The 23,965-nt window shown below is 47.9% G+C and overlaps 1 protein-coding gene across 1 annotated transcript in view; it reads left to right on the forward strand.

Moving 5' to 3' along the window:
• The window catches only part of CAMK1D (calcium/calmodulin dependent protein kinase ID), a 1,232,225-nt gene that overhangs the window by 709,999 nt on the left and 498,261 nt on the right, over positions 1–23,965 (forward strand). Inside the window, exon 3 of the mRNA XM_069627792.1 lies at positions 17,604–17,678. Within this exon, the coding sequence (XP_069483893.1) occupies positions 17,604–17,678 (75 nt within the window). The remainder of the gene's footprint in view (positions 1–17,603; positions 17,679–23,965) is intronic.

Genomic DNA, 23,965 nt, shown 5'->3' on the forward strand with positions numbered 1-23,965 from the left:
AGAAGACTAATAAGGAAACAGGCAGCCCTGTGTGCCAGAAGCAATGCCTGAGGGGAATGAGAGTGCCAGGGACGCTGGATAGAAGACTAATAAGGAAACAGGCAGCCCTGTGTGCCAGAAGCAATGCCTGAGGGGAATGAGAGTGCCAGGGACTCTGGATAGAAGACTAATAAGGAAACAGGCAGCCCTGTGACCAGAAGCAGCGCCTGAGGAGAGTGAGAGTGCCGGGGACGCTGGAGAGAAGACTAATAAGGAAACAGGCAGCCCTGTGTACAAGAAGCAATGCCTGAGGGGAAAGAGAGTGCCAGGGACTCTGGATAGAAGACTAATAAGGAAACAGGCAGCCCTGTGTGCCAGATGCATCGCCTTAGGACAGCGAGAGTGCCGGGGACGCTGGAGAGAAGACTAATAAGGAAACAGGCAGCCCTGTGTGCCAGAAGGAATGCCTGAGGGGAATGAGAGTGCCAGGGACTCTGGATAGAAGACAAATAAGGAAACAGGCAGCCCTGTGTGCCAGAAGCAGCGCCTGAGGAGAGTGAGAGTCCCGGGGACGCTGGATAGAAGACTAATAAGGAACCAGGCAGCCCTGTGTACCAGAAGCAATGCCTGAGGGGAATGAGAGTGCCAGGGACTCTGGATAGAAGACTAATAAGGAAACAGGCAGCCCTGTGTGCCAGAAGGAGCACCTGAGGAGAGTGAGAGTGCCGGGGATGCTGGAGAGAAGACTAATAAGGAAAGAGGCAGCCCTGTGTGCCAGAAGCAATGCCTGAGGTGAATGAGAGTGCCAGGGACTCTGGATAGAAGACCAATAAGGAAACAGGCAGCCCTGTGTGCCAGAAGCAGCGCCTGAGGAGAGTGAGAGTGCCGGGGACGCTGGAGAGAAGACTAATAAGGAAACAGGCAGCCCTGCGTACCAGAAGCAATGCCTGAGGGGAATGAGAGTGCCAGGGACGCTGGATAGAAGACTAATAAGGAAACAGGCAGCCCTGTGTACCAGAGGCAATGCCTGAGGGGAATGAGAGTGCCAGGGACTCTGGATAGAAGACTAATAAGGAAACAGGCAGCCCTGTGTGCCAGAAGCAATGCCTGAGGGGAATGAGAGTGCCAGGGACTCTGGATAGAAGACTAAAAAGGAAACAGGCAGCCCTGTGTGCCAGAAGCAGCACCTGAGGAGAGTGAGAGTGCCGGGGATGCTGGATAGAAGACTAATAAGGAACCAGGCAGCCCTGTGTACCAGAAGCAATGCCTGAGGGGAATGAGAGTGCCAGGGACTCTGGATAGAAGACTAATAGGGAAACAGGCACCCCTGTGTGCCAGAAGCAGCACCTGAGGAGCATGAGAGTGCCGGGGACGCCAGTGGCTGTAACCACTTTTCCAGGATCAGTCGCCAGGAACCAGCATGTGGCTATAAGCGCCAGGTAAGGAAAAGGTACGCATGGCCAGAAATAAGGGTCGGTAGTGTGGAGAGGACCATGGGCAGACTGGCTGGTTCGTATCTGTGGGTCGAAGGTGCTAATGATAAGGGGCTGGCACAGAAGCGTAGCATGGCGCAGGGGTGAAGTACGTGTGCAAGAGCATTCAAAGGTGGGAGTTCTAACTTCTGCAGGCCCTTTGGGCCCCAATAGGCTTAAGCACATCATTGACAGTGCAGGTATGGCATAGGGTTCGTCCATGGCAGTAGAGGGCCCAAGTAGGCTTAAGCACATCATTGGCAGTGCAGGTATGGCATAGGGTTCGCCCATGGCAGTAGAGGGCTCAAGTAGGCTTAAGCACATCATTGGCAGTGCAGGTATGGCATAGGGTTCGCCCATGCCAGTAGAGGGCTCAAGTAGGCTTAAGCACATCATTGGCAGTGCAGGTATGGCATAGGGTTCGCCCATGGCAGTAGAGGGCTCAAGTAGGCTTAAGCACATCATTGGCCGTGTAGGTATGGCATAGGGTTCGCCCATGGCAGTAGGGGGCTCAAGTAGGCTTAAGCACATCATTGGCAGTGCAGGTACGGCGTATGTTTCGCCCATGCCAGTAGATCTTTAGTGCAGGGCCAATAGAGGGATGTCCATGATATGATATATTTTATTTATATCGCGCCCATACACAAGTGTTTCATGCAGTTGTGCAAAGCCAGTACCACAGCCACTATACTTGATCAAGATAGCATTTCTTTTTGTCCCTTGCATGCTCCGGCCCCTTGCCATGAAGGGTAACTCTGGATAATCGGAAGAATTCACCTCAAGCAGGCACCTTTTTTAACACCTCTACTATTATCCAAGCAGACCATCACCTTTGCCTTTTTAATTTCCAGTCCCTTAGAACTGCACCTTCCTGCAAAAATCCAAAGTAGTTTTTTTAATCAATAGGTTGTTTTTGAAATGACAACGGCGCCAACTGCAAATAAACAGATGCCCGCATGTTTGCCATTTAATGTTGGTGCATCCGGTAAAAGGAAAATCAGATACAAGTGTTCCAGCCAATCCCTATATCGTTCTCCCTCTGCTCAGAGTGTAGCTTTCTGGCCCATTCTGCCCCCAGCGTAGTGTCGCCTTTCATGGATTCAGATTTGACATTATACAGACATAGATCCACTCTCCACCTATCACCACTCCACCAGGGCTGTCTTGTAAATGTACCCGTAGGGGAAGTCAGCCTCCATGCTTGGAGAGGAGGCAGGGCTGGCTGATGGACCACACCCAAAAACGTGGGAAGGTACCATTGAGCAGCAACCAAAGACTATGAGGAAGTCAACCACCCGCACAGGTAGTGTGCGCTCGCCTGGGCTTTTTTGATTTTTTAATAATGAAAATGAATGATGGGAGACCAACCTTCATGGACTGTGTGAGGCCTTTCCACACACAGTCCATCTGCTTACCGCACAAAATGCATAGTCACATGTACTCCGGGAATACACTGCCTACAGGCACAATCTTTCCCTGTCATATTCAGCTGGAATATGACAACCCTGGGTACATCAAAGCATCTCGAGGGGGAAGGCACACCTTTCTCCAGCATGGGCAGCCTAATTTACTTATCAAAGGCCCTATGGATCTGCTTACCGGCTGGTAACAGTGAATACTAATGAGAGATCATTGAAGCAAGCCTGAAGAGGCTTGCTTGCCAGAATAGGCAACAGGGAAGGGGCAGGACTAACACCCCTTTGGTATGCAATATGTCAACTTAAAGCTAGTTCCCACCCCACTGTATGAAAGGCAGTGAAATGCATGTCTGGGTCCATCATTTACCATAGGCAAACCCCTGCAGAGCTGACCCCTTTCAGAGGGGAGAAATATGTGGTTTGGAGGAGACAGGAAGTCTGCTCCCAGCACAAACCTCAAGGGAAACCTGTGCTTAAATCAAGTGTCACAGAGGGCTCAGTTAACCAGAGAGACACTTTGATTTACAACAGAGAAGGAGATGGGTGGGACTTAGGTATGTGTTGTCACCCCTTACCTTTCCTGTTGCAGAGCACTCTGGTCATGACCTCATGCAAAACAGAAGATTGTTTGTGGGGCCCAGGATTGGTTCATTAAGGTAGGCTTAGCCTGCAACAATCAATGGGGCCCATTTGGCTTTAAAAGAGGGCTGAACCCATTACTTAGCAGATCATCTGAAGACTTTGAAAGGAGTAAGAAGGACTCATTTGGACCAGAGCTGAAGGTACAGTCTACCTTCCACCTTCCACCAGTGAAGGAAGGCCAGGTGTTCAGAGAGGGACGCAAGATCCCTCCCCTAAACATCTCCCAGGGAACAGAGGGAGATACCACACTCTCAGGACCCATCCAGCAGCTCCAAAAGTGGTACCCAGCCAGCACACAGCGTGCCCTGCTAGGTTCTGCCAGCAAGCTTCCTACGTGGGAAGTGCCGGAGAGTTTCTAAACTAAAGACAAGGCTGTTGCCTACAAAAACTCTCCTGAGGTTTGGGCCATCCGCCTTGAAAGGACACAAGCCCTACAAAGAAGCAGGGAGGAGTGCCACACAAGCATCATTAAGCGTCCATCTTTTAAGGACATTTTCGAGACAGTCACGTCCTTGAACCGCCTCCGGCTGACTGTTGTCATGCCGTAGTCACCAGAGCTGTCCAAGACACCTCAACCAGCATTCCAGATCCCCCATCCAGCACAGATACAATGATTCTTGTCCCCACGCTGCCGCGCCGGACAGACTGCAGGCGTCCGTCCAGCCTCACTTGTTGAAATGCCTGCAGGCTGGTGCCTGCAGCTGTCTCCCACCACTAACTCTTTCTCAAGGGCTGTGAAGCACCCTAGAACCGCCTCGACGCTGTCGAGCAACAAGAACTTCTCCAGCACCAGGTACATTGTGGTTCTGCCCCCCTGGTCCTTCTCTGAAGGCCCCTAGAGACAGTTACGACTCTTTGCCCTCTTGGTGCTGAAACCAAATAACCTTGAACAGTAAGACTGATTACTTTAGTCCATAAATTCACCGAGATCACACAATAAAATAACACTGAACAGTCATCCGCAACTCTGGAACCCCTTATGGATACAACTGATCAGTGCGCACAACTAAAAACCCACTCTAACCTCATATGATCCACACACCCAACACAAACACTAGCATACATCCGAGGAATGACTCCTACCCATACAGTTACAACAAGCGGGCCTCTGGAATCGAACCAACTCCCACACGCAAGACAACACCACAGACGCCAGCTCCTCTTTGTTTGGAACCTATCCTATCATCCTATCCACACTTAACACGGCCCACCGTTTTCTCTTGCAGAGCCACGTGAGCGCCTGGAGACTACCCTCAGGCAGTAGCGGCGCACGCTATAAATCAACATAACACAACAAATGGACTGATCTTGTTCTCTCTCTTACACATGTACATCGCTGTTTCTCCCGAGCTAGGTTTCAGCTGTATAAAGCACAAATACATTATACCACTCTCCAAAAATCTACCCCGTAATTAGCCATCTGTGGGGTTCCCACAATAAGAGATTCAGACAGTATCCCCCAGGTCTCGCCAGACCATCTTCGCAGCTACATCTCTGACGTGGCTAAGAATCGTTGTCAAAGATGGCCGCCTTGAGGTTACTGGAGTGTGCCAAAATGTCCGCCACGCATTGTGAAAGAAATTAACCTTGACAAGAACCGCTGTATAAGGAACTGTGAAATTATACATCATTGTGGTGGTGTAACATAATAGAAATGTGTTCCAAAGTCCCACATTGAATACATCACATTTCAGCACACATTTGAGGTGTGACGTGCAACCTGTTTCAGGGTGGAAGTCATGAGGCGGCGAATGTGGTGCTGGTCTCTGATCTGCAGTGTGCGCTTTCAGACATATGCCACGGAGCACCTGCCACCAATGGTGGGATGCAGAGAGAGCGCTGGTCTTGGAGGTCCTCTGCACCTCGAGACTGAAAGCGAGAGCGACAAATAACTCTGTAAAGGGAGGCTCTGAAGATATCAGAAGCCAGAAGAAGAAGGTTCTAGCCAAAGAGGCCCCAGGAGGCAAGTGCCGAACCAAGAACTAACGGGAACAGAATCACGAGCAGGGAAGAAACCTAGAACGCGGAGTGACAGAGAAAAGCAAGGACACCAAGAAGGACACCAAGAACTAACGGGAACAGAATCACGAGCAGGGAAGAAACCTAGAACACGGAGTGACAGAGAAAAGCAAGGACACCAAGAACTAACGGGAACAGAATCACGAGCAGGAAAGAAACGTAGAACACGGAGTGACAGAGAAAAGCAAGGACACCAAGAACTAACGGGAACAGAATCACGAGCAGGAAAGAAACCTATAACACAGAGTGACAGAGAAAAGAAAGGACACCAAGAACTAACGGGAACAGAATCACGAGCAGGAAAGAAACCTAGAACACGGAGTGACAGAGAAAAGCAAGGACACCAAGAACTAACGGGAACAGAATCACGAGCAGGGAAGAAACCTAGAACACAGAGTGACAGAGAAAAGCAAGGACACCGAGAGCTAACGGGAACAGAATCACGAGCAGGGAAGAAACCTAGAACACGGAGTGACAGAGAAAAGCAAGGACACCAAGAACTAACCGGAACAGAATCACGAGCAGGGAAGAAACCTAGAACACGGAGTGACAGAGAAAAGCAAGGACACCAAGAACTAACGGGAACAGAATCACAAGCAGGGAAGAAACCTAGAACATGGAGTGACAGAGAAAAGCAAGCACACCAAGAACTAACGGGAACAGGATCACGAGCAGGGAAGAAACCTAGAGCATGGAGTGACAGAGAAAAGCAAGGACACCAAGAACTAACAGAAACAGAATCAAGAGCAGGGAAGAAACCTAGAACACGGAGTGACAGAGAAAAAAGAGGACACCAAGAACTAACGGGAACAGAATCACGAGCAGGGAAGAAACCTTGAACACGGAGTGACAGAGAAAAGCAAGGACACCAAAAACTAACGGGAACAGAATCACGAGCAGGGAAGAAACGTAGAACACGGAGTGACAGAGAAAAACAAGGACACCAAGAACTAACGCGAACAGAATCACGAGCAGGGAAGAAACCTTGAACACGGAGTGACAGAGAAAAGCAAGGACACCAAGAACTAACGGGAACAGAATCACGAGCAGGGAAGAAACCTAGAACACAGAGTGACAGAGAAAAGCAAGGACACCAAGAACTAACGGGAACAGAATCACGAGCAGGGAAGAAACGTAGAACACGGAGTGACAGAGAAAAGCAAGGACACCAAGAACTAACGGGAACAGAATAACGAGCAGGGAAGAAACCTAGAACACGGAGTGACAGAGAAAAGCAAGGACACCAAGAACTAACGGGAACAGAATCACGAGCAGGGAAGAAACCTAGAACACGGAGTGACAGAGAAAAGCAAGGACACCAAGAACTAACAGGAACAGAATCACGAGCAGGGAAGAAACCTAGAACACGGAGTGACATAGAAAAGCAAGGACAGCAAGAACTAACAGGAACAGAATCACAAGCAGGGAAGAAGAATGGGAAGAAACCTAGAACACGGAGTGACAGAGAAAAGCAAGGACACCAAGAACTAGGGGGAACAGAATCACGAGCAGGGAAGAAACCTAGAACACATAGTGACAGAGAAAAGCAAGGACACCAAGAACTAACGGGAACAGAATCACGAGCAGGAAAGAAACCTAGAACATGGAGTGACAGAGAAGAGCAAGGACACCGAGAGCTAACGGGAACAGTATCACGAGCAGGGAAGAAACCTAGAACACGGAGTGACAGAGAAAAGCAAGGACACCAAGAACTAACAGGAACAGAATCACAAGCAGGGAAGAAACCTAGAACACGGAATGACAGAGAAAAGCAAGGACACCAAGAACTAACGGGAACAGAATCACGAGTAGGGAAGAAACCTAGAACACGTAGTGACAGAGAAAAGCAAGGACACCAAGAACTAACGGGAACAGAATCACGAGCAGGGAAGAAACCTAGAAAACAGAGTGACAGAGAAAAGCAAGGACACCAAGAACTAACGGGAGCAGAATTACGAGCAGGGAAGAAACCTAGAACATGGAGTGACAGAGAAAGCAAGGACACCAAGAACTAATGGGAACAGAATCACGGACAGGAAAGAAACCTAGAACACGGAGTGACAGAGAAAAGCAAGGACACCAAGAACTAACGGGAACAGAATCACGAGCAGGGAAGAAACCTAGAACATGGAGTGACAGAGAAAAGCAAGGACACCAAGAACTAACAGAAACAGAATCACAAGCAGAGAAGAAACCTAGAACATGGAGTGACAGAGAAAAACAAGGACACCAAGAACTAACGGGAACAGAATCACGAGCAGGGAAGAAACCTAGAACACGGAGTGACAGAGAAAAGCAAGGACACCAAGAACTAACGGGAACAGAATCACGAGCAGGGAAGAAACCTAGAACACGGAGTGACAGAGAAAAGCAAGGACACCAAGAACTAACGGGAACAGAATCACGAGCAGGGAAGAAACCTAGAACACGGAGTGACAGAGAAAAGCAAGGACACCAAGAACTAACGGGAACAGAATCACGAGCAGGGAAGAAACCTAGAACACGGAGTGACAGAGAAAAGCAAGGACACCAAGAACTAACGGGAACAGAATCACGAGCAGGGAAGAAACCTAGAACACAGAGTGACAGAGAAAAGCAAGGACACCAAGAACTAACAGGAACAGAATCACAGACAGGAAAGAAGAATGGGAAGAAACCTAGAACATGGAGTGACAGAGAAAAGCAAGGACACCAAGAACTAACGGGAACAGAATCACGAGCAGGGAAGAAACGTAGAACACGGAGTGACAGAGAAAAGCAAGGACACCAAGAACTAACAGGAACAGAATCACGAGCAGGGAAGAAACCTAGAACACGGAGTGACAGAGAAAAGCAAGGACACCAAGAACTAACAGGAACAGAATCACAAGCAGGGAAGAAACCTAGAACACGGAATGACAGAGAAAAGCAAGGACACCAAGAACTAACGGGAACAGAATCACGAGCAGGAAAGAAACCTAGAACATGGAGTGACAGAGAAGAGCAAGGACACCGAGAGCTAACGGGAACAGTATCACGAGCAGGGAAGAAACCTAGAACACGGAGTGACAGAGAAAAGCAAGGACACCAAGAACTAACAGGAACAGAATCACAAGCAGGGAAGAAACCTAGAACACGGAATGACAGAGAAAAGCAAGGACACCAAGAACTAACGGGAACAGAATCACGAGTAGGGAAGAAACCTAGAACACGTAGTGACAGAGAAAAGCAAGGACACCAAGAACTAACGGGAACAGAATCACGAGCAGGGAAGAAACCTAGAAAACAGAGTGACAGAGAAAAGCAAGGACACCAAGAACTAACGGGAGCAGAATTACGAGCAGGGAAGAAACCTAGAACATGGAGTGACAGAGAAAGCAAGGACACCAAGAACTAATGGGAACAGAATCACGGACAGGAAAGAAACCTAGAACACGGAGTGACAGAGAAAAGCAAGGACACCAAGAACTAACGGGAACAGAATCACGAGCAGGGAAGAAACCTAGAACATGGAGTGACAGAGAAAAGCAAGGACACCAAGAACTAACAGAAACAGAATCACAAGCAGAGAAGAAACCTAGAACATGGAGTGACAGAGAAAAACAAGGACACCAAGAACTAACGGGAACAGAATCACGAGCAGGGAAGAAACCTAGAACACGGAGTGACAGAGAAAAGCAAGGACACCAAGAACTAACGGGAACAGAATCACGAGCAGGGAAGAAACCTAGAACACGGAGTGACAGAGAAAAGCAAGGACACCAAGAACTAACGGGAACAGAATCACGAGCAGGGAAGAAACCTAGAACACGGAGTGACAGAGAAAAGCAAGGACACCAAGAACTAACGGGAACAGAATCACGAGCAGGGAAGAAACCTAGAACACGGAGTGACAGAGAAAAGCAAGGACACCAAGAACTAACGGGAACAGAATCACGAGCAGGGAAGAAACCTAGAACACAGAGTGACAGAGAAAAGCAAGGACACCAAGAACTAACAGGAACAGAATCACAGACAGGAAAGAAGAATGGGAAGAAACCTAGAACATGGAGTGACAGAGAAAAGCAAGGACACCAAGAACTAACGGGAACAGAATCACGAGCAGGGAAGAAACGTAGAACACGGAGTGACAGAGAAAAGCAAGGACACCAAGAACTAACAGGAACAGAATCACGAGCAGGGAAGAAACCTAGAACACGGAGTGACAGAGAAAAGCAAGGACACCAAGAACTAACAGGAACAGAATCACGAGCAGGGAAGAAACCTAGAACACAGAGTGACAGAGAAAAGCAAGGACACCAAGAACTAAAGGGAACAGAATCACGGACAGGAAAGAAGAATGGGAAGAAAACAGCAAAATGGAATCTCTCCTGAGGAACCACAGCTAAAGCTAAAGCTGTGGGGAAACACGTGTTGGGAGATTATTCAACTATTGATAACATGGAACTGTATATATGTGTATGAATCCAATACATGGAAATATATACTGAAAGTATGCAATAAGGACAGTGCAAAATCCAAATGTATGAATCAAATACATGAAGAAACCAGAAATAAGCAAATCAAATCATATTGAAAAATGGATTGTATTTCTTTCTGGGGATCGCGCGTTACAAGAGTACCAACTACAATATCTACAAATTTGGTTTCATATTGTCTCAGACATAATATAGGCACTCTAAGTGCAGACCCTGGAACCCTAAATGAAAGTAGCACGAAGGATTCGCTCTAGGAGGGGAATAAAAGCTGACAGAGGCTGAAAAACGTGACTTTCAAGATTGGAACCAGCGTCGGTGCCAAGGGATTTTGCAGCGGATTGTGGAAATGGGGAGAATCCTTCTCAAGCCACGATGGCGTAGAAGCATATTTGCATCCAGGGGGAAGCAACTATCATTTACGGGGACCTGTTTGCTGGCTGCAAGATGTGGGTATTGTGGCTTGGTCTAGAAGTTTCACCGGAATGGTGTCCGATGATGGAAGAATGTGATTCTCTTCAGTGGTGGCTTTGAGGGAAGCAATGATCTTGGAAAGACCTGTGCAGGTGAGTGGCCTTATGTGGCTTGGTAACCGGGAAGATGTTTTACAGGCTAGGCCTGTATTTGCACCAGTAGTCTCTTATTTTCCATCTGAAGGGAGGGTTTAGAAAAGGTGAACGCTGACCTAATTTCTTGAGTATGGCCATACATTCTTTGCTCTATTTCAGTTCTTGGTTGTACTCAAGAGTATTGCTTTCCAGTTTAGATGGGGTGGAGAGTAGGAGGAAACCTACCACTCAGAATTCCTTGTGGGAAGGAATGGGGATATTTTGGCAGGAGATGAATAACCCCTGAAGCACCTTCATTGGGTCGTCTTTATAGGACTTGATGTTACTGACATGGTCTTTGATGGGTCGACGTGCAATGGTTTGTCTACGTGCACAGAGAAGAGGATGCTATGGTTGCCTGTCCAGATGACGGGGAGTGGTTTCAGTCGGGATGGGGGTGGAGAGTAGGAGGGGACATGCTGCTCAGCATTCCTTCTGGGAAGGAATAGGGACATCTTGGCAGGAGATGAAGAGTTCCTAAAGCTCCTTCATTGGGTGGTCTTTATGTTATGTCAAAGGTATATAGCACACCATCACCAACGGAATTGGTCCCCAGGCGCTCTGGCAGATCTGTAAACAAGAAGGAGGGCGGGTAGGGTTAGTCGGGAGGTGGGGAGTAGGAGAGAGGGAGGAGTGGTGTGCTCTTGGCAGCATCAGCTCGGTATACACCGAGTGCTGGGCTTTGGTGCAAGTATCGGATCGGCCGAGACCTCATGTGCTGTGGGTGCTGTTTGTGTTTTTGCAGTGGTGTGGTAAAGTGAGTGCAGATTGCTGGGAGAGAAATGGTTGTGTGACTTTTGTGTGGGTGAAATATGCAGAAAGTCGAGGGTTGGGTTAGTGGGGTCTGTATCCTGATGTCAGGTTTGTTTGTCAGGTACTTCTGGTTCCGTTCGAGCTGTATCCCTGTAGGTGGGGCTGTTGCTGCTTCCCTATGGGCCGTCTCGCTGTGGTGGTGCTGCGCTAGTGAGTATTGTATGGAGTGCCTACCATCTCCTACTATGGAGCAATGGGTGCGTCTGAAACTTTTCCTCGGGTGTGGAACTTGGTTGGTAGTATCTATTCTCTTGTTGTCTAATGTGACCTTGGTCGATTGAGGCTTTGAATGGTTCAGGGTCGGAGTACTGTTGATGAGGCGTCCTAGTGTCTCTAGGTCAGCCTGTGTATTCAGTCATTAGTTTCCTCCTGCCATGACTATCTTTAACTTGTATTGTTTGAATTTTTTTCGTGGGGTGACTTCCTTGGGCTTTTGTTTAGTTGTAGTTACTGTGTGATGGCGCATTGTGCTTCCCGCTGTATCTTGTTGGACCTTGTGTAGTGTGGGTGGTTATTCTGTTTCTTACCCTGTGGATTGGTGCTAATGGTACAGGGTTTCCTGTTCCCTTGCTATCTGCTGTGATTAGGCCTGTTGTGGGTGGTTATAGTTTAGGGTCATGGTCCTATTGATGAGTCGTCCAGGTGTTTCTGACCTTTGGCTTGCTATGTAGTCAGTTTTTGGTCCTATTACCGGTGTCTCCCGGTAAGTCATTTGGTATGGCGTGGGATATTTTCCTTAAGGTTTTCCATTGGTTGCTTGGTGTGGATCCGGGCCGGTCTCTTCGTTCATCAATGTTTTAGTTGTGTGTGTGCCAAGGTGGCTGGGCTTTCTAGTTATGACGTGAAGAGCCAGGTTTTGAGTGGTTTCCTGAATAGTAGGTGGTTTCTTGTGTTGCGTATGTGCTTTGGAAGGTCATTACAGGTTTTCGGCGCTTAGTGAGAGAAGGAGGATCCTCCAAGTTTTCTTTTGTTATAGGGTTTCGGTTCCAGGCGGATGTCAGCGTTCTTGTTGGTTGATGTAGACACAGTTTGTCTCTCTGGAACTCAGCGCCTTGGTTGTGTATTGCTCTATGCGTGATGCACATTGTTTTGAATTTTATTGGTAGCCAATGTAGTGTATTCAGCGCTGGTGTGGTGTGTTCTCTTCGGGGTAGTTTCAGAAGCAGTCTGGCTGCCGCATTTTGTATGCATTGTAGTGTTTTTAGAAGTCGTTCAGGCATACCCAGGTATAGTCTGTTGGCGTAACCTACTCTGGACATGACGAGTGCAATGACGATGATGGTGGTTGTTTTGTTGGCGAACGATAGGAACGTAAGATCCTCTTTGCCGCTCACAGGAGGAAGAAACATTTCTTCAGGTGACTTGAGGCTCTAGCGTGAGATTATTGTCCATCAGAACCCCCAGGTTTTTTACAATCCGTGAGGGTGCTGGGGTTGTCCCGAGTTCCCTTGGCCAAGGGATTAAGTGGTTTTCTCCTCATTTTTTGTGACGATCATTATTTCTGTTTTGCCTGGGTTGATTTTGAGGCAGTTGGAGTTCATCCAGTTGAATACATTGCAGAGGCAGTTTTCTAGTGTTGAGTTTATTTCCGGGTTGTCTTGTATTTTGAAGATTATTTATAGGACTTGATACTGGCATGGTCTTTGATGGGCCGACGTGCAATGGTTTGTCGGTGTGCACAGAGAAGAGGATGCTATGGTTGCCTGTCCAGGCGATGGGGAGTGGATTCAGTCAGGATGGGGGTGGAGAGTAGGAGCGAACATGCCACTCAGAATTCCTTGTGGGAAGGAATAGGGACATTTTGGCAGGAGATAAAGGGTTCCTGAAGCACCTTCACTGGGTGGTCTTTATAGGACTTGATGTTACTGGCATGGTCTTTGGTGAACCGCAGTGCAATGGATTGCTGGTGTGCCCAGAGAAGAGGATGCTATGGTTGCCTGTGCAGGCGATGGCGAGTGGTCTCAGTCGAGATAGGGGTGGAGTGTCACAATTTTTAGGTCGTGGCTATAGCCTTTGGTATTGGTTGGATGAGGTTCATAGCAGCTCTGGGTCTGGGTGATTGGGTTCAGCTGCTGTTGTGACTTTTTCAGCATGAGAGGGGGTTTGGTAGAACTTCACTCTATCTGCTTCTAAATAGCCGCAAGGCCCGGTTGCAGAAGTCCCTCATAGGTTGAAAAAAGTCAAATGTCTGATTTTCAGTGACACTAAGAAAGCATAGCCCAGCATTTCGCCTTCTGCTGTCATTTGGCAGTATACGACATGTGGCATTCAAAGTGTGGAAGGAGCCCAGCTGCATGCGTATGCATTTACACACCACCCCACACCTTTTGCAATGTTGGGCCACATTGATGTGTTAAATCTTGTTTTATTTTCAGAGCGCCGGTCCTGTTGGCACCTGGAAGCGAAGATTTGTTTTTCTTTGAGAGCAGCAAAGTATGGCGCTGCATATGGCACTAGTTCCGCAATCACGCTCCTATTCCACCTTCACGTGGCGGCGTCCATATTAGGACGGGAAACACCATGCTGGCGTGTGCGCATGTGCCGGCGTGTGCGCATGCGCCGTGCCTCGAGGAACCTATGTGTGAAGCCGTGTAGCGCATTAGTCTCGTCTTTGGGAGAATTTGCACAGCTTTACTCTGGTTCAGTTTACACTGTCATACGCTCCAGGAAGCAGTTGTTTTGGAGGATATCATTGTCACGTGACCCCCTAGGTTCCAGTGCTGTTTATTTTATTGCCCTTGAAAATGCAACTAACTCTGTTACTTGTATAATCATTGGCAAGGAATAGGCTAATGAATTGAATTGAATTGATTGTTTATTTGTATAGCGCCTGTACACAATGGGGGTCATTACAAGGTAGGCGTTAAGGGGTTAACAGCGCCGGTAAAGGTGCCGGAGCCATCAACCCCTTACCGCCCCATTACGAGTCTGCTTGCAGGACCCACTAAGGGCGCCTGGTGAAACCAGGCGTCCTTAGCGGGTCCCACTAGCAGACGGGGATGCTAACAACGGGCCCGTTGTTAGCATGCTCCCCATTACCATTGAGCCCTATGGGGGCTCAAATGGGAATGGGGAAGTACCGGGTCCGGGTTCTTTGAATGAGGAATTACCGGGCCCTCCAAGGTCGGAATGGCCTGGTAATTCCTCATTCAAGGAACCAGGACCGGTACCCGGTAAGGGGCTAGCCATGCCGCTAATAGCGGCATGGTTACCTCCTACCTCGTAATGACCCTCAATGTGTTACAAAGCGCTTCAAGGAGGGAGGGAACATGGGAGAATAAAATTACATTCTTACAAGTCCTTGAAACAATTCGGAATGTGAAAAATAACTATCACAATCAGCCTGGGGACATTTCAGATAGTGCAAGGAACAGTTAAGGAGAAGAGGGCAAGGGGAAAAAATGAGACAAATCAGCAGTAACATTACTATGCCTGACAATAGTGCATGAGTAAACAACAGGTGGGGGAGAGGTAGAAGGAGCGGAACAAAACAAGTAACTATCATAATAGGTCAGACGATGATTCAGAATAGTGCTGGGGGTGGTGTGAGGAGAAGACAAGGAGGGAAGGGGGGAGACAGCCAAGCTGCTATCAAAGGTCCCGGGACAAATGATAAGAATAAGTGCTAATGGAACATTAAAACAGGGGGGGCGAGGAGGGGGCAGGGTGGCTGCGAGGAAAAGGCAGCTACGATTACTATGCTTGATGGCAATTGAGGTAGTGTCTGAAATTAACAGAAGGAGGGAAGGGGTGGGGAGAAGGGGAGGAGGGAAAAAAAGTAGGAGAGGAGGGAAAGAGAGGTGAGGAGGAGAGGATGAGCAAGACAAGTGACAATGTACTAGGTCAGAAGACATTATCAAGTCAAGCTAAGGGGGAGGGGAAGGAGAAGAACAAAAGGAGGGGGTGGGACATAGACGTGAAACCATCATACAGGTCAGAATTAGACACGTATGGAAGAAAACAAGGGTGCTGGAGAAGGAGAGGGCTGAAGGACGGAAGCAAACACCACAGTAAGGGAGAACAAAAGGGGGTGGCAGAAACAGTGGCGCAAATCTTTAAGTGGGGGCAGGAGGTGGGTGGGGGGGGCACAGACACAGTCTGAAAGAACAAGGAAATATCGAGGCTGAGTACCACAAAGGAAATACACCAATCACGGCCTAAAAAAGATTCACAGATCTTTTATTACTGTAAAGTTTCCAAAGCAACACAGATAGCTATCTGGCTTCCAACACCCCACAATGTGTACCAGCCCGACAGAGAGAGGTGAGCGAGTGCTGGACGTCTAAACATTCCTGCTTTTATACAATTTCGAGTAATATTGTCCAGCCTCTCTTCACGTTAATAATTTGTGGTCTAGAGTTCATGCCTAGTTCACATTCAGAATATACAATATTATGCAAAGGATTACATAGGTTTGCATTTCCATGGAGGCACAATGGTGATGTATGTTCTTCACATAATATCTCTTTACAATTCTATTCGGCCTATGTCTACGCTCAAGGTTTGTTCTACATTGTCCCAATGTGTATACAAGGATGAGTTTTGTGAGCGTAGACAACATTTAAGCAACAGTTCATATGCACTGCACGGTCTTATTGCCTAGTCTAAACAGTCGGCTCTCGGACAGTCTAAACATTAACAGAACTCAAAGGTCGGGAAGCTTGGTTGCAGGTTGAAAACATAGTCCACCATTTAAGACGAAGAACACACAAGTAGAAATCAAAATGGCGGATGAATCTTAAAATGGCGGCAAAGTCAACCCAAAATCGGAACTTTGCAACGCGGTTTTCCCGTGTAGCGCAACTAGGCTTAGGCCAATATAAATATAAAGGAGGCACTATATAATTACCGTTTAACAAGTCAAGGAGGGCATGGGGGTCGGGGGGGGACAAACACGGTCACGGAGGGCAAGGAGGTGGGTGAGGGGAACAAAACAGGTCACTGAGGGCATGGGGGTGGGTGGGGAGCACAAACAAGGTCACAGAGGGAAAGGAGGTGGGTGGGGGGCACAAACAAGGTCACAGAGGTCATCGGGAAGGGTGGGGATGAAACAAACATGGTCACAGAGGGCAAGGGGGTGGATGGGGGTCACCAACACGTTCATGGAGGGCATGGGGGTGGGTGGGGGCACACACATGGTCAAGGAGGGCGGCAGTGCGGTGTACCGTGGTGGATAGGGGTAGACAGGGCCTTTGCTGCGGGCCCTGTCTACCCCTGCCCACCACGGCGCTGAGAATCATTTACTGACTTGCTAGGGGTGCGATTCTGCACAGGTTTGCCACAACTCTTTCACATGACTCATCTATGCGATCGGTTTCCCCTGAACTTGCTTATGGGCGTGTTCAGCCTCACAGGCAGCGCACCCCTCCAGGGCTCCCTCTCAGGAAACTGTGAGCAACACAGGAGGGTAATCACTGCCCCCCTCTGTGGCCATCACTGGAAACGATCCTGGATAGGGTTAGGAAGGAGGCACAGGAGCCGGCCGTTCTCAACCTCCACAGTGGGGTTCACAGAAGCCCCAGCTTCCTTACTACCTTGCTTCCTGCCCAACTCACTTTTGAATGCCCGATCCCTAGAAGCGCATGAACTTGAGCCCTCTCCCCCCATCTTACTCCAGCTCTGGCCCCACCATATGGCAGCGCAACCTCTGCACAGGGCGCTATCTGGTGTCATGCTTCTTACTTCTCAGTCAATAGAAAAGAGTTCCCTCTGCACAAGCCGCACTGAGCTGGCAGAGGTAGGGGGTGGCTTGACAAAGAGACTGCTCACCTCAAAACCAGACACCCCTAGGTCTTGGTAGAAAGAAACCAATGACTTCAAAATGGCCGTCAGCAAATGGGAGGCGTTGCTCCCCTGCCCACTTGTACCTGAGGAGGCTCATCGTCCATGTCATTGGGTCACGAGAAGGATCTGTAATGCTTGTTCTCTTTTACCTGCAGATGTATGGCTTTACAGGTGTCAATTATACATTGTGCAAGAGAACAGAATTGCACTTATAGAACCAACACTAAACCCGTGCACGCTGATGAGACAACGGTTACATGCACAAGCTGCCTGTTAATATTTTAACTAGATTTGGCCAAAATGTACTTAAGTGATGTATTACATTATCTATGGTGTTTTTCTGTGCAGAAAGTGCTTCATTACACTGGAGATTCACGCCTTCTTGTGTGTTCCCTCTCTCTCTCTCTTCTTTAGGATCAAGCATGAAAACATTGTTGCCCTGGAAGACATCTACGAGAGTCCCAACCACCTGTACCTGGTCATGCAGCTGTGAGTAGTTACGCCGATTTCATCTCATTGGCAACTGGTCATACACGACTGGTGCAGGCAGCATGCACTTGGGCCCTGCACACACACACGCAATCACGTCTCTTCTTTTCCTGCTCTGCTGAAGGCTTCTTTTGTGCCTTAATGTTTGCACGCGATTGCTCTGGACACTGCTGTAAACTTCATGGTAGTCTTTACAGGTAGGCATCGGTAGAGGACTATTAGTGCTGGTTGGGACAGGATATCTATATTCTGGCCCGGGGGACAGATGTTTAGAAGGTTAACCTAGGATAGTGACAGGGACAACTCCAGGAGCTGTAGCAGCAAGGCGAGTGGTCAAGGCCAAGTCTCAGGAAGGACGAGCCTGGTAAGGGGCCCTCAGTGAGTACACACAGTGAAAAGTCAAGGAGCTAACAGTTTAAAAACCATTACATTTCTTTATGACCATATAACACTATGAAAAATGACTACTGGCATGTAATTTTATCACAAAAGAGTATGAACGGATATATATATATATATATATATATATATATATATATATATATATATATTCAGTGAAAAAAACTTTGTTAAAGGGACGTTATGGTTAAGTTGCGCTACTAAAAACCTATGAAATTCAGTGAAAAAACTTTGTTAAAGGGACGTTATGGTTCCAAGTAAAACCGAAAAACCCTTGAAATTCGCCAGTTATGGTAAGCTAAGCAACCATAACTCGCGCCACCACCGTGCACTGCTAAGACTAACACCCAGGACATCAAAGATGACATCACAAATGTCATTGAGTGCCCCGCCAGACCTGCTGAGGCAGCGGAAACGAGTCTTCAGTAGGCCGAATGCCTGTTCTATGACTACACGGGTACGTGAGTGGGCATGGTTGTAGTCCTCCTCATGCTGGTCCTGTGGGTTCCGGAGTGGTGTAAGGAGCCATCTCTTCAGTGGATACCCGGCATCACCTGTATGTGGACAATAAAGGATGTTTGAGGAATGACATTGCTACGTACGCACCCCCCCCCTTCCTGCCAGGTCATTGCCGCATCACATACCCCACATTATCATGCTTGAAATGTAGCGTGGTATTGTAGAGTTCCTCAAGACCATAGAATCATGGGTTGATCCAGGAAATCGGGCACAACAATGTGTAATGATCCTGTTGGAGTCACACACCATTTGTACGTTCAGAGAATGAAATTGTTTTCGGTTGCGGTACTGGGCCTCCATGGAATGTGGGACGACCAATTCCACATGGGTGCAGTCGATGGCACCAATGCAACCCGGTATGCCGCCAAGTGCATGGAATCCCACTTTTGCGTTCGTAATTTCCTGCTCCGAGCGTGGTAGAGAGATGTAGTCATCTGCGTGCCTCAGGAGGGCATCGAGCACTTGCAATAGTGTCCGTGAGAACACTGGCTGTGAAATGCCATGCAACTGTCCGACTGTGTGCTGGTAGGTGCCTGTGGCCAGGAAGTGGAGTACAGACACCACCTTCAGTAGGGGTGGGATGGCGGTTGGGCTATCTATCATGCTGACAAGGTCAGCGTGTGTCATGTCCACAATGGCGGTTATGGTGTCCCGGTCCAAACGGTAGAGGGTGTGGATCTGCTCATCAGTGAGGTTGAACGGATGTGCTCGGAGGCGTGGGATTGCGGGCTGCCTGCGTGGTGGTAGTGGCTGTGCTGGCGGGCCTTGCTGGCCCTGCCTTGCCCTCCTCCTCCTCCTGCGTCTCCTCCGTGCGGCCGGTTGTTGTAGTAGTTGGGGTTCGTCGTCTTCTTGAAGTTGGAGTACTTGCAGTGCTATCAGGTCCCCCAGGGACAACATCGCTAGTCCTGCCGGTAGCATTTCGGAGTGGGTGTGGTTGTGGGAGGGGGTTGGGTGTGCAATTTATGTGTTTTCAGGCTGTATAGCCTCCACCTGTGGTGATTCATTCCACCTGTGCAAGCTGCAATCCCCTTTGGGCGAGCACGTCACGCACACAACGCGGCAATTCGACGAATGGCATCTTGCTATTACAATCATGTATTTGTTCCCGATGGCAGTGTAATATTGGTTCATATGTTCATTCTGCTATGGTCCCATTGTTTCACATACTATCTTTGCAGTCGCAAACAGACTTGTGAAGGGTCAGTGGAACGTAGTACTCGAGTAACGGTGGACCCTCATGCAACACTGTACCGAGGTTCACCGACGGGCGGGGCGTCCCATTTGTGAGTGAAGCCAGTTGCCATTTTCACACACAGCCGCACTAGATGGATTAATTTGTGATTTCAAGCGGTCACAGTTGCCTTTTCGACGTGATGTTGCAAATGAGGAATTCGAAGGACGGCGCTTTCGGTTTTCAGCTAGCGGCGAGGAGATGCCCACAGGTCTGACTGCAAATATAACGTTCTATTGTTCAATGTCCTTGGGACAGGGGCCATGGCGAGAATGCAATGATTGATATGAATAGTATGGGATGCGCAATAGCGTAGTGGACGATGAGGCCGGACGTTCCCAAATACATGTTACTTCACAACACTGGAATTACGGGCTGGAGCACAGTGGATTTTGCAGGCTGCATAACGCACAGACTTAATGGAAATTTCACATGTTATGTGAGTATGAAATCAGGCGTTTTCATTACGGGATGAGGGAATGATGTATGGATGCATGGACAGATGATTTAATACAGAGTTTGCCATGTACAGGGCTTCTTGGAATCTATCCACCTCCCCTGCGCTATGTGATGCAGAGCTGCCATAGTGGGACCATCGTCTATCTGCCCTTGTTGAACCCTCCCTGTCTCGACGCGCCTTCAAACACTTGTGTCTATGCACGTTACCAATCCCATCTAATGGATTCTGTTTTAACAGACGCATGCACACAAAGACTCGTTTGTAATAGTGTTTTCACCTCGATTTATATAGTTATGATTCGCAAGTGGTTTTGGGTGGTGATGATCCTTTGGAGTGGGCTAGCATGCATATGGCTGTAGATTTAGTGTGATCATTGAAGTGGTTAATTCAAATGTAGTTCTGATGGCCATACTATTCTTTTTCATTTCATTTGGGTGACAGGTATCTCCTCCCCTTTTGCCACTGCCATCTGTATGCCACTCCTGCAGATGGCTTTTACTCCCGACACCTGCTGCTTCGTGTTAATCAGTGGAGCACCATTACGATCTTATGGGACGATCGCCAATGGGCCACATGCCCTTACGCAGTACTAGTGGCTAGGAGCAACATATCGACCTTTCAGCTGGACTAGTGCCTACCTAATGGGACGGGCCTGCGGTTCTAGGCGCTTCCATGTTGCCTTTTTGAACGTGAATGTAGCCCCTGTGTACCATGAAGGAACAGGGTGTCACACAAGAAGAAGCTGGTCATTTATTGCGGATGCAGCCCACAATGATGAAATGTATTTTGGGGTTCATGACCTAATGGCTGTATGGGCTTGGTGATTTTGTTGTGCATTAAATTTCTATTCTGATGTGAACCGTGTAGCGTTCTTCTTTGCAAGTGATGTAGCATATTCCTATTTGTGGAGCGATGTACTGTGAGGAGATCTGCATTGGGTTCCAGCTTCGGAGTATAGTTGCGTGGTACTGTACTGGGCGCGTTTGCCTACGAAGCCCAGTGAGGTCAGGGATAGGGGCTGCCGATATGACTGTTTTAATGATGTCATGCTCAGGGGCGGGGGATTAGCATTTGTGTAACAGATGCCGGTCAGCCAGGTGGATTGGTGGAATGATGTGATTATCAGAATATGGCTGGTCACAGGTGCCTGTGTTTGCGTGCGTTTCTTGGAGGGAGACTGTGGTCATGTCCATTTGAATGGCTTCTGTATTCGTGCCATCTGTGCCCTGCAGCTCCCATTGGCCCCTCTTGAGATGAGCCTGGCTGCTCAGTCACTCTGCCCACTTGTGTGGTACATGCTTATGCTGATGGTTGGTTTGTTTACTGGCAGGAGTACAGGGCTGGTGCAGTCTCACTCAGGATACTGCTTTGGATGTTGCCTTACACTGGTGTCAGTCGATGGGGGGGCCTGTTTTTGTTTGTGTCATTTTTCTGTTCATGTTGCTGGACTTGACCCTTCACATGCCTGTGCTGCATCAGTGCGGCAATGGTGCCATGGCAATTATGGATGGCCACTCACAAGGCACTTGGAGCCCCTAGATTCATTTGTTCGTTGGCAGGCATGGGTGACTTGTACATTTCACTGGTTGCATTGTGTGACTTCATTGCACCTACGAGGAGTTGTGCAATGTGGCCAGGGAGTGGTGTACAGGCACTCAGTAGGGCCGTTTACGGTTGGTTCGCGATGCCGTACTTCTCACCATGGCGGAATGGTACTTTCCGCCGTGCTTGATGGCGTTAGGTACATGTCCGCTAGGGTCAGAATTCGCGTACCGTTGCGCCATGGTGGTAATTACGGTTTGGCATGGCACGCGTGCGCGTACTTGGTGCAGTTAGCGTTGGCGTTCACTACGGTGTCGCTAATGGCATCGTACTTTACGGTGACGGGTCATGATCGCACCGAGCGCTATTCGATGGCGGTATTGCATTTCCGCCATCGTTTTTCGATTTCCGCAAGGGTCGTAATGAGGGCCAATATGTTTTAAAATGGAATATACCAAAAGAAGATAAAGTGGCTTCCACCATAATTACCTCACAGACGCTCCACAACCAACAGCAAGACCAGACGTATACACTACTGATTACATATCTCACCAGACATAGTAAGTGCACTTCCTTTTACTCATATATTTATAAACTTTCAATATTAGAAAAAAAAAAATATTACTTTTTTGTTTTCTCACAGAAATGTGTAGTACTCTCGACTGGCTAGAGGAGCATTTCCCACGAGAGGAAATGTTAGAAAATAGTCCACCTAATGGTACACACTTTACTATATAAACCAATTAATAAATATTATTTTGTATACATTTAACATATACATTTTTTTTTATTACAGACCATACAAAAATTCCAAGCATCTCACAACAACAATCAGAGGATATCACTCTACAGCACATTGATCAAAAAATGGACGACCTTATGCAAAATTTTATGGATTTGAAAAACTTTGTGGAAAATTATGTGAAACCCCCAACACCACACCATTGTCCAACCTGCACTTGTCCCCCCTCACCCTATCTCACGCAGTTAACCCCAAACCCTGTCTATGGACCAAAGCGTTTCGATGAGCTTTCCTTCCCTTCTTCAGCTGATCCCAGTTATCTAGAAATCCCTAATTCTCCTGTTTTTGTTTCCGTTTCTGCCCCACCTTCCCAGTCATAATTGTATATATATATGAAATAAAGTTACTTTTCTTATATTGTGTTGTAATTACTTTCAGTTCCTTGTAATAAAACCAATTTAGGTGTCCACGGACACCGCGGTTGTTCGGAAATGTTCGTAAAGAAACGAAAATGTAACTGTCCTGAGGACACTACATCTGTCTGTAATGTTCTCATGCAAGTTCAAAATGTTCTAAGAACACTCGTAGTGTCCTGAAATGTTCGTAAAGAAACAAAAATTAAAGTGTTCTAAAGAACACTATATCTGTCCGTAATGTTCGCTATCAACTTAAAACTGTCCTAAGAACACAATTGGTGTCCTGAAATGTTCGTAAATAAACGAAAATGATGTGTCCTGAACAACAGTACAACTGTTCGTAGTGTTCGATACCCAATTGAAAGTGTTCTAAGAACACAATTGGTGTCCTGAAATGTTCGAACATAAACTAAATTACACGTGTCCTGAAGAACACTATATCTGTCCTTACTGTTCGCTACCAAGTTTAAACTGTTCTAAGAACACACGCGGTGTCCTGAAATGTTCGTTTCACGTGTGACGCACTTTTAATTACTTCAGAACCCGAACAGTGTCCGTAGGACATCAATGCGCATGCGCTAACCAATCTCCGTGCACTTGGTGTCCTGCGGACAGGCGCTTCCTTCGCAGACTAGTTCGCAAACAGATCATATGACCGCGCCCACGCTCATTGTGTGTCCTGAAATGCGGACACTGTTCGTGTCCTGAAATGCGGACACTGTTCGTGTCCCCGAACAATTTAAAAGTACATTTTCAGTTAATCCATAATATTTTTCAATAAAATCTCACCATGCCACAAGTCCCACATAGCAATCTTGAGTTTCTATATACCTTTTGAAACTTTCCGATCCTTTTTTTGTGTTTGATCTGTCTGCGCACAGTGCGCATGACCGCGGACCGCGCACAAGCACCCCTATAAAAGACCACGCCCAAGAGCTTATTCCCATTGTGTTTCTGGCTATTCTTCAGAACACAGTG

This window comes from Ambystoma mexicanum, chromosome 12, assembly GCF_040938575.1.
Source record: "Ambystoma mexicanum isolate Mex_15411 chromosome 12, UKY_AmexF1_1, whole genome shotgun sequence".
NCBI classification, from domain to species: Eukaryota; Metazoa; Chordata; class Amphibia; order Caudata; family Ambystomatidae; genus Ambystoma; species Ambystoma mexicanum.